The 23,116-nt window shown below is 41.3% G+C and overlaps 1 protein-coding gene across 5 annotated transcripts in view; it reads left to right on the plus strand.

Moving 5' to 3' along the window:
* The first annotated feature begins 978 nt into the window (after nucleotides 1-978).
* The window catches only part of PDCL3 (phosducin like 3), a 120,019-nt gene continuing 97,881 nt past the window's right edge, over nucleotides 979-23,116 (plus strand). Inside the window, exons 1-8 of one of the 5 annotated variants that reach the window (XR_004678624.1) lie at nucleotides 979-1,088; nucleotides 3,388-3,517; nucleotides 5,609-5,699; nucleotides 5,962-6,105; nucleotides 6,875-7,083; nucleotides 9,211-9,366; nucleotides 19,087-19,237; nucleotides 19,857-19,954. Coding sequence is in view for 2 of the 5 variants with exons in the window: in XM_035001806.1 (XP_034857697.1) it covers nucleotides 1,083-1,088; nucleotides 3,388-3,517; nucleotides 5,609-5,699; nucleotides 5,962-6,105; nucleotides 6,875-7,083; nucleotides 9,211-9,353 (723 nt within the window). In the remaining 3 variants the exon portion in view is untranslated. Of the gene's footprint in view, nucleotides 1,089-3,387; nucleotides 3,518-5,608; nucleotides 5,700-5,961; nucleotides 6,106-6,874; nucleotides 7,084-9,210; nucleotides 10,029-11,515; nucleotides 11,958-19,086; nucleotides 19,238-19,856; nucleotides 19,955-23,116 lie in introns of those variants that run through there. The other 4 variants (XR_004678623.1, XM_035001806.1, XR_004678625.1 and 1 more) reach the window with 4 other exon arrangements.

Raw genomic sequence — 23,116 nt, forward strand, 5'->3', positions numbered from 1 at the left:
GACCTATAATTCTGTGGTAAGTAGTCAGGAAATATTAAAAATCCTTATAAATTATAAAATCAAAGCTCCTTGCCCTCAAGGATTCATTTTATTCACTCTGTATCAATGGTTTTGCATGTTAGCAACACGTGAGGATCTTTAAGAAAATACCATTTCCAGCTTTCATCTCCAGGAATTTAATTTAACTGAGGATGGAACCCCATCATAAGTGCAGTGTTTGGATTCCCAGGTGGTTCTAATGCATTGCCAAAGCTGGGAGCCGTATGCCTACTCCACAGATGTGTGGATGTGTATTATCTGTGTCTGCTTCATTGCCGAGAGGCGGCACGTTAGCCCAGGTGTCCCTGGAGGGATATTGCTTTCTTAACTCAAATCGGAGTGCTGTGTAGGCAGAAGCCTGGAGCCCAGCACCTGCATTTTACAATTCAGATTCCGATTTTTACTCATGTCTCCTGTGTGCCTGGATAGAGCTAAGCACTTTTGCAAATATGGACTGCCTGAGGCTTAACCAGGTGAAATGACTTTCACCTGTTTTTGTTGTGACGACTGCTGTCTCCGCAGAATCTACAATAGTACCTGGTACTTAGCAGGCTCTTGATAAATATGTGTCTTATGAATTAATCGCCTTATCGGACGCTGAAATGATCGCGAGTGAATTCCGGATGACCCTGCATCATTTTTAGTTGTAACACGGGATCACTGAAACACATTTCTATTTGACTTCTTGAGCCAAGCCCTCTTTTACTAGGATTGGCTCTGCGGCAGGAGATGGCGCATAAAACCGAGTACCTCCTCCATCCCGCTCCACCTTTCCAAGTACGGAGCCTTGCCCTAATAAGGTAGCGCCGAGAACTGGCTCCGGGTCACGTGAAGCCAGCGACACCAACAGAGAGCGGACAGCACCCCCTTGCGCATGCGCACAGTTTCTGCCCCGGTTCTTGAGGAGCGGGCGCAGACTCAGAGACCTCGCTTACTCCCTGGCTCCGCCCTGCTCACCCTTAGGAGGCGGGGCGAAGGCCGGGCTGGCAGAAGAGGCGGGGTGGGGGCGCCGCTGTGGCCTGACTTGAGCGGTTTTAGACAAGATGCAGGTAAAGAACCTGGGGGTCCGAGGCCTGGAATCTACCGCAGCTCGTTTGTCCCCTGGGTCCGTGGCAGCAGCGGACCGTCGGGGTTGGGACCGTGGGAAGCGCCGGGCGCCACCGGCACGCGAAAGATCACGCGAGTCTAGGCCCAGCGCAGGCGCAGTGCGACAGGGCAGGCGTGGTCCGGCAAGGACCCGCGGGCTGGGTCTCCCCAACCGTGTGTGTCTCAGCCCTCAAATCTCAGTCTTTTGGGGCCGTCTTTCTTTAAGGTCGGATCCCGTGAAGTCTGTGAAGGACTCGCAGCATCCCACCGGACAGTGTTACTTCCTGTTCCTTAATTCTCTTAGCTCCTGAGTGTGTTATGGGCACGTTGTGTGGATATGGAAGCTGAGGCTCGAAGAAGGGAAGGGTCCCGCCTGGCGGTCTCATAACGTAAAACGGTGGCGGAGCTTATGTTCCTGAGTCCACTTAGAGCTGGGTGAAGGTTTAGTTAACATCCATTTCCCCCCTAACGTTGATGTGCAGGTTGAGGTGCGCTCCCTCTCGGATTCCATGGCTCTCAGAGCTCATCCCTAGGGTCCCTCTCCTTTGTTACTTTCTGTCTTAAAATAGATAAAACCAAATCCCCTAGTTTTGTCCCCTTTTTTTGTATCAGGAATTGTCTAATAGGACTAAAAATGAAAGAAAATGAAGACATCATGGGAATTAACAAAGATCTGTGACAACTAAATTCTGTCACTGTCGAAGGACCCTCTGTCAAAGGTCATTCTCCTGCTTCCCAGACTTCACTGTAGTCAGGAATTCTGGTTAAATCGTCTCTGGCTTAGTGGCCAATGAGAAATAGAGTTAGTACGGGTTTGGGACAGGAGGCCTTGGGAGCTGGAGAGGATAAGCATCTACAAATACAGTCTGTCTGCCAGAAGCCAGACACTCTTCAATGTTGAAGGGGAAGCTCCTGGGCTGCCCTGGCCTCCTTTGTATTCTCTATCCTTCAGGACCCTGCTTGGAAATGTCATCTCTTCAGAGGCCTTCCCTGACCACCCTGTTGAAAGGATTCTGTTCGTTTTCTTTTGATACAGCTCAGCAAGACAGTGACATGGAGTTGGGGCTGGAGCCTGGCTGTGCTAGTGCCCTTTCCACAGCGCTCATTGATTTCTTATTCCAAACCCGGTCCATTAGCAGTGTTCCTGCCAAGCCAAGCAAAACCAGTGTTTGGCTAGCTGGCTTCAGGAAATAGAGCCCACTTTGACATTTATCCTTATGACATTTGATCCTGGTAAATTTGACTTGTTCCAAGTGATTTTTTTTTTTTTTTAAAGATTTTATTTATTTATTTGAGAGAGAGAATGAGAGACAGAGAGCACGAGAAGGAAGAGGGCAGAGGGAGAAGCAGACCCCCTGCCGAGCAGGGAGCCCGATGCGGGACTCGATCCCGGGACTCCAGGATCATGACCTGAGCCGAAGGCAGTCGCTTAACCAACTGAGCCACCCAGGCGCCCAAATTTGACTTGTTCCAGCATGGCAGTGTCTTCTCAATGTCATGTCTCTCCTAGGCTTGTGAGGATTAACTAAGTAGGTACAGGTAAAGGGCTTCACAGAGTGCCCAGCACCTAGTACTCAGTAAGTGTTAGGCATTGTGAGCTGTTCCTCAGGGTCTCAGTTCTCCCTCTCAGGTTTGGGCCATTAGAGAATTTGTCAGCCTGCCTTCAGGCTCTCCTCCTCCTGATTCTATTGCAGCCACTTAGAACTTTGAGAGCCTCCTATCTCTGCTCTTGGGCCCTTTCCACATGCTGGTCCCTCTGCCTGGAAAGTAAGTTCTTAAGTTCTCATTCCTCACGTCCGCTTCCTTCTCAACCTCCAGTGATGATTAAATAAATGTCCACTTCTGAGAGAATATCCCTGCCTATCCTGTGGAATGCAGACCCCTTATAACTCTCTAGGTCAACAGCCTGTTGATCATTGCACTTGCCACAAGTACTTAGTATCTGTTGAATGAGTCACTGAGTCATTAATAAAAATTGAATAGGAGCCAGGTTAGGGCCTTGGTGTGAGCATTGATGCCCATCTGCACATCATATCCTGATTTTTATCCAAGACTAGTTCCTGGGTGTGTGTGTCTTGTGTGGGGAGGGTGAAGTGGAGTGGAGGACAGGAAAAGAATAGGGGCTGTGGATCTTTTGACACTTTCTCAGAGATAGGCCATAGAATAATTTGACTTGAATTCCTCTTCCCACCACCTTTCCCCAACATAGCACCCTTTATAATGTACTTTGCACTCATAGTATTCTTGGTCCACTTCCACTAGGACCCCAATGCAGACACTGAGTGGAATGACATCTTACGCAAAAAGGGTATCTTGCCCTCAAAGGAAAGTGTGAAAGATTTGGAAAAGGAGGCAGAAGAAGAAGAACAGCAAGTCCTTCAGCAGTCAATTGGTGAGATTGTTTATATTCTTTATTTGTTTTGTCTCTCTTTGGGTTAAGATAGCCTCTAACTGCTTTGGTAGAAGGATGCTCTGAGCAGGAATTGGGAACCGGCATTGGAGTGCTGGGATGGACACTCTTCTGGGACCTCAAGGGAGTCACAGGCTGTCTCTAACCTTCAACTTGCTGGGCTATAGAATTTCCACATCTCCACAGTTTCTTGTCTGTGTCAGATGAGCACATGATAATCCTGGAGAAAATATTTCTGAGTCTTGACTTAATGCCCCACTGATCACAGGGGCTAGTACTTTTGTCTTCTTACATGTTAAAGCTAATTTAGAGATGGATTCACTAGAAAGCATTTATCCAGTGAATGTTTATTGAATGATGACTGTCTGCCAGGTGTTATTCTGAGCATTGGGGCTTTAGCTATGTACAGGCTGGACAAAAATCCCTGTCTTTATAGGACTTATATTCTAGTGGGAGAGAAAGGCAATAGCAATACATAAGTAAATATAGGAAAATAAGGCAGGGAAATAGCCGAGAAAGGGTTGTGGGAAGGGTGAGTATAATTCTAGATAGCGTTAGAGAGAGGCTTACTGGGAGTGACATTTGAGTAGATCTGAGGGATTTGAATTGAGCTACTTAAGTGAGTGAAGAACACATTGGAGAACCAGCCAGGAAGCCAGTATGACTAGGAAAGAGTAGTAAGTTCAGAGAGGCAACTAGGGGTCAAACCATTGAGGACCTGGTATCTTTTAACAAAGACTTTGGCTTTTATGTCTGGTCGGGTGGAAGTCACTGGAGGTTTGAACAGAAGTCACTGGAGGTTTGAACAGAGGATTGACATGCTGACAGCACCCTCCTGCTCCTGCCTTTCCAAGTATGGAAGATGGGGATCAAGTCAGGAAGTAGGGAGATTAGTCTGGAAACTACTGCAGTAATTCAGGCAAGAAGTATACCATTGGCTTAGACCTGCCCACATGGTGTTGGTGGAAGGGGTGAGGAGAAGTGGTCAGATCTGGAAATAATTTGAAGGTAGGGCCAATAAGATTTGCTGGTGGATCCTGTGAGGGCTGTGAGAAAAAGTAAGTCAAGGATGCCTGTCAGGCATTGGGCTTGAGCAGCCTGAAGGATAGCCATCACCACCAACCGAGATGAGGAAGGCTTGGTGAGCAACAGTTTGGAGCTAGGATCAAACGTTCTATTTAGGACATAGAAACATTGAAATTTTTATTAGTCAAATAGAGATGGCAAGTAGGCAGTTGGCTATGTTTTTCTCTAAATTAGAGAAATATGGGCTGGAGGCATAAAGCCATGAGATGCAATCACCAGAGGTGTGGGTATAGATAAAAAAGGAGTCAGGTCAGCAAAGGTCCAGAGGAGGGGCAGCTGTAGAGATAGTAGGAGAGAAGACATCCTGGAAGCTAGAGGAGGACCATCTTTCAAAGAGGAGGCAGTGGTGGGTTGGATCAGTGCTGCTCATCAGTCAGGAAGTGGAGGTCATTGTTGACTTTGCTAAGAGCAGTTTGTATAGTGATAGACTTGGGGTTGGGGGACAAAAATCTGATTTGATGTCAAGAAGCAAGAATGCTTATGGCAATAAAAAATCAAGATTTTACAGCAGTTGGTTAAAAGAGAGCTGCCTACCATTCACAAGAGAAGACCAAGACAATAATCCCTTTAACTCTAGAAAGAGTATGCTGGGGACACCCACTGGTATCCTCCCCTGCCCTCAGAGATAGAACTGTTAATACAGCAGTCCATGGGTGTATGTGCTTGAAGAGCAGACCAGGTGAGTTCAGGCAAATACAACTCTCTGGTTTTATAAACTTAGGCAACTTATCATTCATATCCTTACTATTGTGTGGAGGTAGGAGAGTCAATCCTGCTGCATTTGTCAACATGGTTCTTTTTAAAACACCCTAAAGTTCTTACTAGTGGAAGACCTTCAGTATTTTTTATTTTGGTTTTGGTGAATGAGTTTTACTTTGGCTTGGTGTTGCATGCACATCTTTAGGAGAAAAATAAAGGAGGGAAAACAAAATGCAAGTTTGTTCATCTTTTACATTTTTTGGTTTTTGCTAACTTAACTACATTCAGTGAAAACATACGAAGATATGACTTTGGAAGAGCTGGAGGATAATGAAGATGAATTTAATGAAGAAGATGAACGTGCTGTTGAAATGTACAGGTTAGTGCCACCCAGAGGGACTGTTTGGTTTTTTGTGTGGCACTAAAATGTGTGTCTTTTTGCAAAGTTAATTTTCTTACCGAGATAACTTTTGGAAAGGACTGTAATTAAGTAGTAATATTGCAGGTCTTGGTGAAGTGATCTTAGACTTTTGCTGTGTGGCAAATAAACCTGGATCTTTATAAAGGTTGCTGTGTGAAAGGTGTGTGTGTATATGTGGGGTGTACGTGTAAGATGTCTCTCTCCTCTTTGTGCTGTGCAGGCAGCAAAGACTGGCTGAGTGGAAAGCAACTCAACTGAAGAATAAATTTGGAGAAGTTTTGGAGATCTCAGGAAAGGATTATGTTCAAGAAGTTACCAAAGCCGGTGAGGGCTTGTGGGTAATCTTGCACCTTTACAAACAAGGGTGAGCTGATCTTATGCACTGTCCTTAAATGTTAATTTGAATTTGGGCTTAATCCACTTTGGAGGTTTGTTGTTTTGTGTTGTTTTGTTTTTTACTAGTGTTGTATTTTGTTGCTGATTTGCCCAAACCTAATGCCTAATTTTTGTCTTCAGACTTTAAAATTAATATTTGTGACTAAAAAGAATGCCTTTGTTACATTGTAGCAATGAAGATTGCTTTTATTGGAAACAAATTCCTTATTTATCCTTCTAGAGAAACTCTACATTTCAAAATTCCATGTAGTGAATCATTCTCATAGATGTCGGGGGGTGACCTTTATAATAATTGTTCCAGGCAAGTGATGCAGTGGCCCTCCACTGTTTCTCAGCTCCATCTGTATTCTACTGTACTTGTGTAGAGGTTTTTTTTAAAGCAGGAAATGCTTTCTCACCTTTTTCTCACCTTCTGAATCTTGAATGTTCTTTCATATTGATGGGCAAAACAATTATCTTTTACATTGAAGCTGTTTTTCTGACTTACTGAGTCAAATTAAAATGGATTTTGGATTTTGAGTTCTTCATTTTCCCTGAACATATTAGAACGTTTCTTAAAAAAAAATGTTAATTCATCTTGGCTGGAGTAGCAGAATCACTTGTGAAGCTATTATGAGGGTTTACGTAGGTAGAAGGGTAGTAGAGCTTTGCCCTGTGTAAATGCAGAATCATAGTTGCTTCTATTTCTGTTTTATAGGGGTCCTCTCTCACCATTGTTTCCCATTTCTATTTCACAGGATTCCCCTCTGTGCCCTCATAAATCAGCACTTCAGTGGACTTGCCAGGAAGTTTCCTGATGTCAAATTTATCAAAGCCATTTCAACAACCTGCATACCCAATTATCCTGATAGGAATCTGCCTACAGTATTTGTTTACCTTGAAGGAGATATCAAGGCTCAATTTATTGGACCTCTGGTGTTTGGTGGCATGAACCTGACAATAGAGGGTAAGGACCTCTTTGAGATGGTGCAGGGCACGTGAGCAATGACCAGTGCATGTTAGAGATGATGAGGGGATGGTTCTTTTGAAGAGACATGTGTCATGATGATTTGTCAAAGTCATCTTTGCCACTGTGTGAGTGATTGCTAAAAGGGAAGAAACACGTTTGATCTCTCATTAAATGAGTCATTGCGAGCAGTTATAACTGGGTTCTAATAATTCTGTTAAAAGGGGGCACACTGGATTTTAAAGTATGTATATTTAATATTAATGTCTAATATATTTTGTTTGTCCCTATAGTTGGATACATTTTAAGTTATAGCTCAACCTTCATTTTTTGTTTAATTCACATTAACGGCGCCTGGGTGGCTCAGTTGGTTAAGCTTCTGCCTTCGAGGCTATGATCCTGGGGTCCTGGGATCGAGCCCCACATCGGGCTCCCCGCTCAGTGGGGAGTCTGCTTCTCCCTCTCCATCTGGCCCTCCCCCCAGCTCATGTCCCCCCCCCATATACACATAAAATCTTAAAAAAAAAAAAAAGAAAAATCACATGAACAAGTTATTGATAGATATTTATATGATAGATATTTATATGTGTGTGTGTGTGTGTATACATACATATGTATATAATACCTATGGGAATATTTTCTCATTTGAATATATTAGTGGCTTTTAAGTTAAATTAAAGGTTATTGAGTTCTGCCTCTTAACTCTTGAAGGATGTATCCTTTTATTCCTGAAGGATGTTTTTTTTATTCCTTTCTACCTGTTACACAAGGTGTCAAAATATGTATACACTTATAACATGAGAGAACCTGAGGCCCGAGGGCATCCTCCTAAGTCACTCATTATTGAAATAATATGTCCACCCGTGCTTTAAAAACATATGTTAAAATATGACTTTATATACTATTTTATATAACTATATAAGATACTCAACTGGGATAAGTATTAACATCTCTGCACATACATACACACACGTTAACAACAGTTAGGCATTATGCCAGTGTTCAGAGGCATACTGCATTTCAAACTAAGTATATGCTTGCATCTTACTCTGGTCTTTTGAGTGTACCATGAGGGGAAAGATGGATGTAGGATAGGAGGTCCTGTCTTTATTTCTAGAAAAAGTATTATCTGAGCATTAGTGAACTTAAATAATAATTATTGTGTGTAAGTGAACAATAACATTAATACCTACACCAATACATATGAATGGTGGATCTAAATATATTCTTGAGTCAAGAATCAGAATTAAGGTTTTTCTTTTTCTTCTTTTTTTTTTTAAGAAATTTGTTGAATTTTCATAACATTCAACTGAGGTACCAAGAACTTTAAATACTGGTGTTATTCATCTTCATGGAGCACTTTAAATTAATATGACTTAAATAAAATTGGTTGTCACATTTTAATGGAGGTACCTAATTAGCAGAGTATCACTTAAACCAGTCTCTTTGCTGTAGAGTGTCTTATGTAGTCCCTTAGTTCTGCCTGGGGTCTTTTCTGCAGTGGAAAAGACGTCCCTTGATTTCACTTCATAAGGTCTCACACCCATGTGGAGTTTCATTGATTATAAGAGAGTGACATACAGGAACCAAGGCTTTAGTCACTGGTTCTTTATTTTCTTGGTACTGTTTTTATTACTTGGAGCAAATGTATAAGTTCTAGGATGTCATCATACATTTATCCTTTGACTGTAATAGATTGAGATACTGGACATGAGGCCTAAAAATTTCCTTTTGTTAACTAAAATTAGATTGCCAGCAGGACTGTGAAAAGTATTTCCTTTAAATGTTTCATGCTGATTTCTTTCCTGGGAAATTGTGCAAGTCCAGAAACTGTAGTCATTAGAAGACAGGTTTAGTCTTTGTTTTTCATTTTAGTTACCATATAGATTCAAATATATATATAGTATCTCATTTGATCTCCTCTTCTGAAAAAGTGAAAGTATTTTGTTTTCCTTCTTAAAGGTCTGATTTTTTGCTTTCCTTCTAGGTACCTTATAATTACAGCACTAAAATTATCATCAAATGTTACTGCATAGTTTCTGCTTAGAGAAAACTGGCTTAATGGGCTTGAGGGTGAGGGTCCCATGCCAACTGCCTTAGGTAATCTGGTTTTTCTTTATCACATAGAGTTGGAGTGGAAACTGTCAGAGTCTGGAGCAATCAAGACAGACTTGGAGGAAAACCCTAAGAAACCAGTTGAAGATGCTTTGCTATCCTCAATGAGGTGCTCCATCCCCACAAGAAGGGGTAGCGATTCTGAGGATGACTAAGACTATGGCCTTGGTAATGTGCCAGACTTCCTTGATGTGACAAATCATCTGGATTTTTTTAAAAAAGAAAAAGTAGAAATGCTCTTTGGATTTTAGCCTTTTTATAATTACATTTCAAATCTCATAGATCTCAGAAGTCATCATTGCTGGGAATCCTATTACATTTCTTAGAACTCTCTTTTTAAATTAATAACCTTTTCTTAAAAAAATAAAAACCAGCTATTGGTATGGCAGATGTCTATATTTTCCTCACTTATATTTTAAGCTATAAAACTGTCTGTTCACCATTTGTCCACATATAACTACATAAGAGGGAATGTGGAGTGATTTTTTAATGTGACTAAGTTATACAGTGGAAAAATTGCAAACTAAGCCTTGTAGTTACATTATCATTTATTTTTTTATTTTATAAGGATAGCAACAGAATTATTAAAGGAATGATTGATAGGAAAAATCTTAGTATTTGTCCTATTTAGAAGAAATAGGCAATGATTTTTATAAAACATTGTCTTGTCAAAGCAGTAACTGAAAGATTCCAGTTTATTGCCATTTTTGGTTAAATGTTTTTTTTCTAGTTAAAATAATTTTTGTCTCAGACTGTCGAGAAACAGTTAATACTGTAAAAGGCCACCTTAAATTCTTTTTTGTAAACAGATAATAAACACATAAACTGTATCTCAATTAGTAAAAAGCATGAAGGTATTTTCTGAACTAGAATCCTCTTAGCATTTAAACATTTCTTATCAAGTTGACGTTAACAGAAAAATTAGGGGAAATATTCTGTCATGTTTATGTTGAATGGTGCAGTATTTAATGTGGGTTTGAATCTTAAAAATATGAATTATAGAGGGCCTGGAGTTCCTTCAGATTATATTACAAAATTCATTTTTGCTGTACTTCAAGGAGTAACAAACAGCTGTGACCCGTTTTGTCTGTCAGAAGTGTCTGTGTTAGTGAATATTTGTTTTTCTACACACATGAGAGCCAGCGCTGCTTTTAAAAATGTACTCCGTGTAACATTTTATTGAAAGATTTTTCATGAAATTTTAATTGCAGGCTGATAAAAGTGTGGTCAGTTCTATCACTCACATGCTAGTTCCATGGGTTTTGTGGGAGAGCTGCCTTCTTTGATTTTTTATTGTTAGCTGACATTAAAATGAAATGCTTTGGGAAGAATAAAGGTGAAAAGCTTGAGTGCTGCATTTCCTTGAGAACTGCAGTGCGCACAGCTCTCGAGAGAACAATACTTGAGCGTGGTGGGGGGCAGTGTCCACCGTGATGGAAAACAGCAGGATTTATTCCACTGTGGAGCCCATGCAGGATGTAGTTCTAAATATTCACTATGCTACTTTGATCTATGTAAGTGTGAAAACTGCCTCATAATCTTGCCTTCATGCTGGGCTGAGGCTCGTAGTGTGAGCTCAACACCAGCTCGGGTGCCTCTGGAAGTGGCTGATGAGCCCTGTCTGGCCACATGGCACCCAGGCCCCAGGCAGCTGTTTAGTCATGCTGACTGAACTTGATTTAAATAGAAACATCTCTCTCCTAAAATCAGTATTGTGATTTAGAACCTGACCTGCAAATTTCTTTAAGTAAATTTTGGGAGACTTTGCCATAATATTTACCACTAATTTTCTATTTTTTTCTTTCTTTCTTTTTTTTTTTTTTAAGATTTTATTTATTTATTTGACAGAGAGCTAGAGCAGGAACACGAGCAGGGGGAGTGGGAGAGGGAGAAGCAGGTTCCCCCCCAGGCAGGGAGCCCGATGGAGGGCTCGATTCCAGGACCCTGGGATCATGACCTGAGCTGAAGGCAGACGCTTAACGACTGAGCCACCCAGGCACCCCCACTGATTTTCTATTTCATGTGGAGTATTTGTGATGTGACCGAGGTGATACAATTCGATGCTTAAGTATTGAGTTCATCTAATTCCACAGCAGCAACACACAGTGATCAGGGAAAGTGAACAAGAATGATACACCTAGGCTCGCTGTCTTCCAGTGTTCGGAGGAAAGGATTATGGGGAAGGGGGTTAAGCAAATGCAAGGTAGCCCTTTCTTAAGTGATTGGTAAAAGTTGGGATAATAATTGGGAGAAGTGAAGTGGAGTAAGACTATATAATCAAATACAATTTATTCTTCCTTATTTTCCTTATTTCTAGAGGAAGAAAAGGATGTAGATGAGTTGTATACGCCTATCTCATTGCAAACCTAAATTTATATCTTCACTCCCCAAGGTTGCAGAGCATTGGTTCAGCAGGTGTCTGCCACAGAGCTTCCAAGGTGGGTGGCTCAGAAGTACTTGAGAAAAGTTGTACTGCATACAAAAGGCACTTTAGGAGAGTTATGAAAGGAATGTTAAGAAGGGTGTCCTCTGTCACCGGTGCCTAAATTTTTTTTGTCATTTGTTACCTCCAACTTTAGATTCAGTTTTCTTATGTAACGAGACTAGATTTTAACAGAGTGCTTTTCAAGTGTGACAGGCCAAATGTGTTGTGACTGTGTTGCCTACTTTAGAAACATGTTCCTATGAAATGATTTTGTCCTGCTTATGGAAACCGGTTGTTACTCATAAATATAACCTTTTTGACATGTGGCTTTCAACACGCATTTTTGATACTGTTTACATGCACACAGCAGATGGTCCAGGTTTCTGCCTTCTGCACGCGGACCCCCTCCCACCACAACTCCGTGACCTCCGTGACAAGAGACCTTGTCACTTGCATGCTACGAGGAATCCCCTTGGCTTCCAGTCTTAACCACCACACACCTACACAGTGGTCTGTCTGCTCTTTCTGTTCCATTCAGTCTCCATTGAAGATGTGTCTGCGCTCCAAGTTTAAACCCTCCCTCTGTGCTTTTGACCTTATTCTCTGCCACATTTCTTAGGACTTTCTTCCAGTAAATTATCATCTTGATTTCAGTCTTTTCCTCAATGAGGAGCCTCAGACAGTGAGAACGTTTAGGTTCTGTGGCAGAGACTACTACTTGCCTATCAAATATCCAGGATTCTCCAGTTCTACTCCCAACAGCAGTGGGATCAGCTAAAAGATTAAGCTTCTAGCCTCCCTGGAGCTACAGATTGCCAGACGGAAGGTGGGCAAAAGTTGGCTGGGTAAGCTTCTTCAGAGGGACGGACAATTGGCATGTGCCCTTTTTGGACTTAACCCCCTTCTACTTTCTGACAGAAGTGTAGATGTGATTGCAGCCTACTTGGGCCATGGGGTGTCTTTACAGAGGCAAAGCCAGAAGGATAATATTCCTGATGACATTGTGGAGCCACTATAAGATGGCTCTTGACTGTCTTCTCTGGACTTCTGTTACTGGGAAAGAAGTAACTTCCATCCTCGTCTCTGTTAGTAGTAGCTGACACATTTCCTGATAAAGTCACCTGCCCATCGCCAAAGGAAACTTCAGGCACTCTGGCTTTCTACTCACCACTTTCAAATTGCTTGACAAAACAGAAGAGCAGTCTAGATTTCCTGCCTCTACTTCATTACTGTTGCCTTTCAGTGATGTCGTGAATTAGACTTTAGGACTACACCTCCAATCTGTGAAGGACTAGCTACTCTGAACAACTCCTGATAATAACTCAAAATGTTGGATAAAAGGTTTTTTTTAATGTTCTTAAATTGTCGCTGAACTGACAAGAAAGAAAAGCATTCTCAGAGGTCAAAAGCAATTTGAATTCTCATGGTATGTGTGGTCTAAAAACTCAAACCAATTTCTTTTTTTTTTTTTTTAAAGATTTTATTTATTTGACAGAGACACAGCGAGAGAGGGAACACAAGCAGGGGGAGTGGGAGAGGGAGAAGCAGGCTTCCCACGGAGCAGGGAGCCCAATGCGGGGCTCGATCCCAGGACTCTGGGATCATGACCTGAGCCGAAGGCAGATGCTCAACAACTGAGCCACCCAGGCGCCCCGACTCAAACCAATTTCTTAAAGTGGTCCTAAGTTGGTAATGCCCCTGAGCTTATGGCTAAAGTAACTGCATATCCATGCTGTAAGAACACAACTTTAATTTATTACTCCAACACTCCTTACAAATAAAGCTCCAAAGGAACATGAGCTCATAGTCCTAAATCACAAACCCACGAAATCACAGGATGCCGCAAAATAAGGTATCCTGAAGGAAAGCCAGCGGAAAACAATACAGTCAGACTTGCAAAGACTTTGGATAGTGGAATTGTCAGATATAAGATGAATACTTTTTTTTAAAGATTTTATTTATTTGAGAGCGAGAGAGCATGAGTGGGGGTAGGGGCAGAAGGAGAAGGAAAGGCGACTCACTGCTGAGCAGGGACCCCAGTGCGGGGCTCGATCCCAGGACCCTGGGATAATGACCTGAGCAGATACTTAACTGATTGAGCCACCCAGGCGTCTCAAGATAAATACATTAGTATGTATTTAGTAAGAGTAAAGAAAAAGAGTTCCTTATGTAAAAACAAATCCCATGTCAAATAACCAGTGAAAGAGAGAATGAACTGGAAAATAGAGCCAAATAATTACCCAGTAGAAAACACACAGAGATAAGTAGGTAGAAATGTAAAAATTAGGAAAGAGATGTGGAGAGACTGAGGTCTAACATGTATCTTAGAGTTTTAGAAGGAGAGAATTGGAAATTGGCAATATTTGAAAAGATAAAGATAGATTTTCTAGAACCAGTGAAAGATACCAACCTCCAGAAAGCTATGCAAATCCCAAGTGAGTTACATATAATAAATCTACACTTCTGTGTGTGTATATGTATAATAATATATATTGTTACATATGTTATATATATGTAAAATTGCAGAATATCAGATTTGTACAAGCAGAACAGTCGTATTTATTACCCACGACAGAGTAGCTGTAAGGCTTACTGACTTCTCAGCAGCAAGGAAAGCAAAAAAGACTGGTAGTATCATCAGTGGGCTAAGAAAAAACAACAAAAACTACTAACCAAGAATTAATACCCAGCAAAGGTATATTTTGGGAACGAGGATGAAATTTCTGACAGAATGAGTAAGTTTGTCATCTATAGACTCTCACTAAAGGAAGTTTAGAAGATGAAAGGTGCAGGGGCACCTGGACGGCTCAGTCGCTCGGGTCACAATCTCAGGATCGTGGCATCGAGCCCCATGTTGGGCCCTGAGCTCGGCTCAGATTCTGCTTGAGATTCTCTCTCCCTCTGCCTGCCCCTCCCTGTCCCCTGCACTCTCTGTCTTAAAAAAAAAAAAGAAGGACAACCATCTGATGAAAGGTCTGACGTTCAAGAAAGGGTGGTGACCAAAAAAATGTGGGTAAATCTGAACGAACATTGACTTAAAAGAATACAAATAATGCCTTATTTGTGATATTAAGAGCAAGATGGAACTAAAAAATAGGACAAAATAGGGTACAAGATGAAGGCTTAATTGGAGTTCAGATGTTCTTAGACTTAAGCATTCAGGAGGTTGGCAAAGATAACCATGTAAAAAAATTTCATTCAAGGTAACAGTAAAAGAAAATGAGTATGTAACTTTTAAAGTAATGGGGGGCGTGGGGTGGAGGGGCAACCTCAGTTAAGTTAAAAGACCAAAAGAAAGAATAAAAAGAAAACAAAAAGAACCGTAGGAAGTCCAAAATGCTGGAAATAAATCTAACACAGTAATTACAATAAATGTAAATGGATAATACTCCTACTAGTCTTACCATATGATCCAGAAATCATGCCTGTAGCTATTTAACCAACTGATGTGAAACATATCCACACAAACACTTGCATACAAATGTTGCTAGCAGCTTTATTTATAATCACCAAAACAACCAAAATGTCTATCAATAGATAAGTGGATAAACAAATTGTGGTACGTTGACAGAATGGAATGTTGTATGACCATAAAAAGAAATGAGCTAATGGATGCTAAGTGAAATAAGCCAGTCTGAAAAAGCTGTATACTCTGTTATTCCCTTTATATGGCATTCTGGAGAAGGCAGAACTATGGAGCAGCTAAAAGGGCAGAGGTTGCCAGAGGATTGGGTAGGGTAGGAGGGTTGAATAGATAAAGCACACGGAATTTTTAGAGCAGTGAAACTATTCTGAACGATATAATAATGGTGGAGATATGAAAATACGCATTTGCCAAAGCCCATAAAACTTTATAGCACAAAGAGTGAGTCTTAATGTATGCGTATTTAAAAGTATCTGTTTAGAGAGGAGATCCCTGGGTGGAATGCAGGATGTGACAAAACAATCTAACTATTTTACAAATGTGTGAAACCACCTAATGGAAGGGGTTTCGAGGAAGAGTTCTGACGTAACCTTGGAAATGAGTCTGTAAGATGAAAGGTAGAAGTATCTCTGCATAAGCACTGTATTCTAGCTGATAGTTTTTCTCACAGCAGTGTGGTTTAACAATTCTGATACTGCTAGACTATATACTAGAATTGAACAATTAAATATATGGATAACAGATGGTGAGAGCCGGGTTTCACTGTTAGAGTGTGAGGTTATAGATAGCAAGGAGAGGAGGTTAAAATGATCCATGGGGTAATGGATTAGAGTTGGAGACATCAGTATAAACTCCTGTTTAGTTTAATATAGATACAGATGATTATATATATTAGGTAGTGAACATACACAGGCTAGTAAACATTTTTTTCATTGCTCCATCAGCTAACCAGGCCTAAAAGCAATGACCCCAGTAGCAAAGACCGCACCTGACCCTCAGATACTGGTTTCTAATACCAGTCTCCAAAAAGAAACTAGGGCTTTTTAGAGAAATGGCTGATTCTAAAACTGGAGCAGAAAATATGTAAGATTAGCCTGGAGCATCTTGTAGCACCAGAAAGTAAAGAAGTGGTAAAAACAAAAACAAAATGGGGGCGCCTGGGTGGCTCAGTCGATTAAGCACTGCCTTTGGCTCAGGTCCTGGGATTGAGCCCTGAATTGAGCTCCCTGCTCAGAGGGGAGTCTGCTGCTCCCTCTCCCTTTGACCCTCACCCTGCTCACGCTCTCGCTCGTGCACTCTCAAATGAATAAATAAAAAAGTCTTAAAAAACAAACCCCACAATGATGAGAATATGTCAAAAGGATGAAGGAGCCAATTAAAAGGTCTAATGGCTAAAGCTGGAACCCTTTGAGCAACAAAGTAAATGTTGGATTACAACCTAAAGTATAAAGTAATCCATGAGTCCATGCTGATAAATGGTTGAATAGGTAAGTGGGGGAGAAGAGACAATCTCTCAAGCAGAATGCTAAATAATTTATATAGATACTCTGGACTTAAGATATTCCACCCTTAAGCATGGGTTGCATGTAATGATTGCCTTCCAAAGTTTGTAATATGGAAAGGTGGGTGGGAAGAGCAGCCTTACAGAGACAAATACTGTCTCAGGCAGGTGGTCACAGTCAAAGTCAACAGTGATGTCATTTATTATTATGGACCCTGGATATGATGTGGAAATGCTACTTTACTTCTTTGGTCTTCTTTACAACATCTGACAAATCCCAACTGAGGCAGATTCTAACAAAATAGCTGACCAGAACTCCTCGAAACTATCAAGGTCATTAAAAAAAAAAAATCTGAAAAAGTGTGACAGCTAAGAGGTGCCTAAGAAGACAGTACTACTAGATGTAATGTGGTGTCCTGGATGGGCTCCTAGAACAGAAATGGAATAGTAGCTAAAAACAAAAGAATTCTGAATAAAATATGTACTTTATGAATGATTATGAATGATTATCAGTATTGATTTGGTAATTGTGACAAATGTACCATACTAATATAATATGTAATGGAGAAACTGGGTATGCATTATATGGGAAATCTGTACTATATTCTTAATTTCTCTGTAAATCTAAAACTATACCCCAAAATAAAGTTGTTGTTTTTTTAAAATACGGTGGCTCACGAATCACAGCAAAGTGGAAATTGAAACTACTGTAAGGAAGGTGGTGTTCATTTCTTGATAGTCTGTAATAAAAAGCACAGGTCTTAGTTTGGATCTACCCAAATGCAGAGCCTGAGCCAAGGATTTGAGTGAAGAGTTTGAGAGGAGATCCCAGGGTTCAGGAGGCAGGAGCTGAGAGAGAGAGAGAAGGAAGGGGAAAGGCCAGTATAAGGCTGAGAATCAGGTCAGTGATGCAGGTAGACACTAGGAACTCAATCCCTTTAGGACCTCAAAGAAGCCCCTAGTTGTTCACCCACTGATAGGAGCCTGAGTTATTTATCTCTCAATCCTGCTCACCCCTTGAAGCCTGCTTCTAGAGAAGTTAATTCCCCTGCATTTCTGGGCTGTGCATGCACAAGGACTGAGCAAGTGTCTATGCCTGGGAGGCAAGTTGGGCTGACAGACAACGGTTGGTGTGCCTTTTAGGTGGGATGCTGGTGGTACAAGATGAGTCTGAACGTGCATGGAAGTTAGTCCTATTTTATATATTTGAAAGAACTTTCTTAGACATTCAAACATAGATTCTTGTCACATATCACTCTTCTGCATAGATAAAAAGGGAAATAGAAGCAAAACACATTGGGTATGGCATTCCTAAAATGGCCTGAGTCCAGCTCTGACACCATGTTCTGCTAGGTTTGAGCTGGCACTTCTTGATGCAGCCAGAAGGTGGCGAGCAATAGCAACGTGATCACTGCTGCCACTTGCCTGGCCAACAGTGACTGCAAGAGGCACCCCGACCTCAGGGATGTTAAAAATGAGGGGAAACATGTGCTTAGCATTGGTGAAATGAAGTTGTTATATCTCACAGTGGATTATTTTAACTTGACCATTCTAGCTTTTAGGTTTGAGAGCAGATCATTAACTCATATCTGTTTATTGACATTTAAAATATTGAATATACAAACTTCCTCATGGGAAAAATGCTGCTACTCTTCCTTACATACTGATTAAAATGAATACAGTTTTTTCAATTAAAATCCAATACTGCTTTTGTAAGTATCTCTCTCAGGTGATGAAAAATTTTTAAAGAAACATTTAAAAATACATATATATTTCATGAGGTGGAGGGTGGCTAAATTGGTTAAGTGTCCGACTGTTGATTTTGGCTCAGGTCATGATCCCAGTGTCATGGGATCGAGCCCCATGTCCAGCTCCGTGCTTAGCACAGAGTCTGCTTGTCCGTCTCCCTCTGCCCCTCCCCCTGCGCATGCTCTCACTCTCTCTGTCTCTGTCTCAAATAAGTAAATAAAATCTTTAAAAAATACATATATATTTCATAAAAAGTTGTAGTTAGTAATAGTTAACAAATCAATCCTTTGCCTTTTAGCAAATGTTATAGAAGAGAATAAGTAACTTGCAACTTTTTGTTTTATCCTGGGATTTGAGATATCCAAGGGAAATAGTATATAGTAAATACACATACACACACACTAACGCAGGCTGTTACTGTACTGGACTCCGCTGTAATTGCAGTAACCAAAGAGGAGATTGGGCAGCCTCAGGTTATCCCCCATACTGACTCTGGGTCCCAAAGGCTTTCTGATTCTGTTTTGGTTTCCCAAGGCTAGTTGGAAGAAAATGTGAGAAGTACAGTACTTGGCAGTTATTTTCCATAGTATAGATTAATGCAGTTCCCAAACTGCACTGAGGTGCCCCAGTTTCCCACAGCAAGTTCACAGGAATGGGATATTCTGTTTTCAAGGGAAGCACAGAAATGCCGCAATTTATCAAACACTGCAGGAAATACTAGCTCAAATAGCTCACAGTAAGCATTAGCTTGTACTGCATTCCTTTTGATGATGTCCTATCTTTCCAAAGCAGGGTGTTTGGCAGTTGCTGTGATAAAAGCAGGTATAGCTCAAAAATCAACAAGGAGCAGGGAATGAGGGTGACAGAGTCTGATCAAATTTCAAGGTTGGACAAAGCCCAGAGCCCAACAGGCACTCACATCGCATTAATAAGAAATAAAGTAAGTGTATTATTTTTTGTTCAATGTTCATATTTTTCCAAGTAGCTAAAAGTATTTAGAACATAAATGCTTATTAAGTTGTTTGTCCCTAACTAATAAAAGAAATGGTTAGATATTTCCTTTTTTTCTTAGGGGCACAGTGAAAAAATTACTGAGCCATCAACCAGTGGAAGTTTAGCAATCTCTAACTTAATAAATTGGTATTCTGGTTTGTAATTAAATCTGAAATCATGTTGGCTGATTCCGATCCATCCTTGAGATGTGATTACCCCTAAGTCAACTCAACAAAGGATATTTTTGACTCTGTCAGGATGAGTACTGCACCCTGAAACCTGCAGTGACTCCAAATTACCCCCCAAAGTCCAATCTTCATGGAGCAGACAGCTTTTTCTTTATTACCACCTGTAGCTGAGCTGGTGGCTTGTCATGGTGTCTTGGGTTTTCTAATATGTAACAAGCATCCAAGTAATATGGTTACCATGAGGATTAAATGAACTAAGTTTTATAAAGTACTTAGAACAGTTCGCTGATGTTTTATTGATGTTGATGTAGCAATAGTAGTAGTCCTCATTGACATCATCATGGTCATCCTCACCAGCATCCTTTTTTTTTTTTAAAGCATTCCTCAATACTTTGGCATCCTGATAAATTCACTCATTTGAGACTGATTGCTGGGTCCTAACACTTGGAATTATAAATGACCCAGAAACTCTTAAGGTAAAATTTGTCAGTACAATTTGGGAAGAATCTGAAATTATATCTTTTAACCTTCTTATTTGGGCAGCTTTGGGGCATTTTTTTCCCTTTTACATTTCCACCGTTACATAATCCTCCTTGTATAATCTACTTTTTTTCTGTGCTCTTTTACATTTTCTTAGTATGTTAAGAAATACCCATCTCTCTCTCTCTCTCTCTCTCTCTCTCTCTCTCTCTAAGTTATCCTTTATTTTCTTGGAGTCCTAGCAAGTAATTCTTATTATAAAGCACTGGAGGATTTTATATTCTTACAGTGTGATATTTATCACTTTCCAAGACAGCTCTCCTCCATGTGGATGAAATGCTGTGTTTTTGCACTGACTTTTCTCTACCTAAAGTCTCCACTACATATTGGTTGATGGGGAAGGCTCAGACTATTCATCAGTCCTCTGAATGGATGCACCGTCTAACCTACAGGAATGGCATTAACATGGAAAGAGAGGGGATCTGAGCCACATCAGGCCATAGTACTGGGCTATGTAGCATTTGGGCCATTCCTCTTCTCTTTGGGGATTCTAAAATGTGAGTTCTTTTAGAATAATGTACAGCTCGTAGCAGCTCATGATTGCATTCAGAGACGGTAGGATTATCCCTGGGGTTCAAGGCACATTTTCCGTTTTTCATTGTGTTAGAATGAGTATGAGAGAGAAAATAGAATCAAACAGGAGCAGGACATGAAGCAGAATGAAAGCTCTCTGAACTTGAGAACTCCCTCCCAGGCTTCTTGTTTTATCACTCCCGGCTTTGACACAGCAGATCCTGCTGCTGATATTCCTGGCAGTGAGAGGTCTTGGGAGAATGAACTTTGAGTGTCAGTGGATATGCGTTTGTATGCTTGTCAGTGAATAGTGGAGGGGTAGGGGTGGGGTCTCTTCAAAATAAATTCTGAATTGTACAGGATCTGCCTCTAATGAGTCTGTAGCATGTGGCTTATGTCAAATAGGCTTGATCCCCACCTTCTCCCAGTGTCCACTGGTAGCTGTGACCTCCCATAGTTCTTACCCCCAAACCCAGTAGGCACAGAGTTTAAGGAAAGAAAAAAGGAAGGGAGAGAGGTGAAGAGGAAGAGAGGGAAGGAGGGAAGGGAAGATGGAAAAGGAGAGAGGTAGAAGGGGAGGGAGGTTAGAGGAGAGAAGAGCCTGTAAAGGTGGTTGGCAATTACTTTTAAGTTTGCAAATAGAACAGTAGGTGGGCAAGGGAAGCTAATTATGTCCTTTTTATCCAGGGCTTTTATTTGTTTGGAAAGGATCAACCAAAGGGAACGTTTTGTTCATTTTTGATTGATACCTAGAGTAGAGGAGACATCTGCACAGTTTTGCCTGAGCTAATGGCATACAATCAGTTTGACCCCGTGGTTTTAGGAAAAACTTTTAAATGGCAGGAGTAGAGTTTAGGAAAGAGAGTTTCTGCTAAAAGACCACAAAGCATTATCCTTTATTGATCAGGATTTGCTAGCGGGTGTACATAAATGTTTACAGAAGCAAAGAAATCCAATGCCACTGTCATGCAGCGTCCTCTTTTGGAGACAGCAGGCCTGCTGAGTAAGCACACAAGAACTTGAGGAACTCAATGTGTACCCAAATAAAATGACTACCAAGCAAGGGCTTGCAGTTCCAAGAAGCAATCTCTGGCTGCATGCGTGGCTGCAGCAATGTAAATTAGCCCCTGCCTGGCGCCTGTGAAAAATCAGGTCAGGACCAGGAGTCACCATGAGGCCTGTCTGAAAGGTGCATAATGAACTTATCCTTTCATCAGGACAAAGTATCTTTCTAGTGTCTTTCAAGTGTCTTCTTGAGGTGGGTAAAATATAGGCAATAATACTATAGGCCTCACAGGGCTGTTATAAAGGTTAATATTATAATACAAATGAATATTTGTATCTTGCTTAGGACAGGGCCTCACACACAGTAAGCACTAGGTAAGTGTTTATTACTTGAACTCGTACATCAGGATATGGAGTTCCAATTGCTACTGCTTCCCACCAACATACTACAAATCTAGTGGCATGAACAATCACCCTTTTATTATGCTCACAAATTCCATGGATCGTGACCATGGTGGTGGTCCCGGCTTGCCTTTGCTCCCCAATGTTGGTCGGTGAGGAAGACTCATGCTGGGAGGGACTTGGGTGGCTGGAGCTTCTTCACTCACATGTCTGGGGCCAGGTGGGGGTGGCTTGAAGGTTGGGCTCAGCTGGAGCACCTATTCATGTCTTGGTCATATCCCGGTTTTGCACATCCTGATAGCTGGGTTCTGGGAGGAAGGGTCCGAAGAGCAGGTAAAGACAGCTAGAAGGACGCGATGTAGCCTTTTGTGACCTAGCCCCAGAGATCTCAGGGAGTCACTCCCATTACATCGTATTGGTTGAAGCTCTTGCTCACCAGCTCAGAATTAAGGGGAGGTGATATAGATTCTACCTCTTTATGGTATATAATGGGACAGGAGAGCCTCAACAGCCCCATTAGCTTTGGTAGTTCCCACTGCATTGCTTGAGTGGGCAGAACTGTCCCCCGGGATTCTTCCAAAAGAGCAAAAGCCCTGGGATGACGTTCATCACTCCCACTGGGTGGGCCTCGCTTAATGGAATCTACAAATCAGTGCCGCTTTCCATAGGGATTGGGGTGCAGGACTTTCAAGTGACTTTCAAGGCCACAAAGCCAGGACCAGAATCTTGTTCTCCATTTACTGCCTTCTAGCACAGTGGCCGATATAGCCCATTACCTGAATTTGGTGCTGAGTTGCTATTGTTATCCCACTGAGGTTGCCTGCACTCCATTGTTTTAATTACAGGCTGTTATTTCATTTAAAAAAATCAGCGATAGGTTTAAGGGTACTGTCATTTTAAAAGCCAGACTCCTGGGCTGCAAACTCGTCAGTGAATCAGAGGACAAATGTTCCCATTGTGCTGGTTAAAAATAGGAGCTATGGAAAAAGTGACAGAATGAGATGAATGCCATTAAAGTGTAATTACATTTACTGTAAATGTGAGCCTTGGGATGAGTCTATTCTAGGCAGAGAAGCTCTACCAGATCCTGGGACGTGGAAAACCCAAGGCCTCCACTGATAACTGCTTTTATGTTTTGAATATTTATAGTGTATATTGTTACAGAGTGTTCTTACTGT

Source organism: Mirounga leonina, unplaced genomic scaffold (genome assembly GCF_011800145.1).
Source record: "Mirounga leonina isolate KUSES-001 unplaced genomic scaffold, KU_Mleo_1.0 Mir_125, whole genome shotgun sequence".
In the NCBI taxonomy this organism is placed as follows: Eukaryota; Metazoa; Chordata; class Mammalia; order Carnivora; family Phocidae; genus Mirounga; species Mirounga leonina.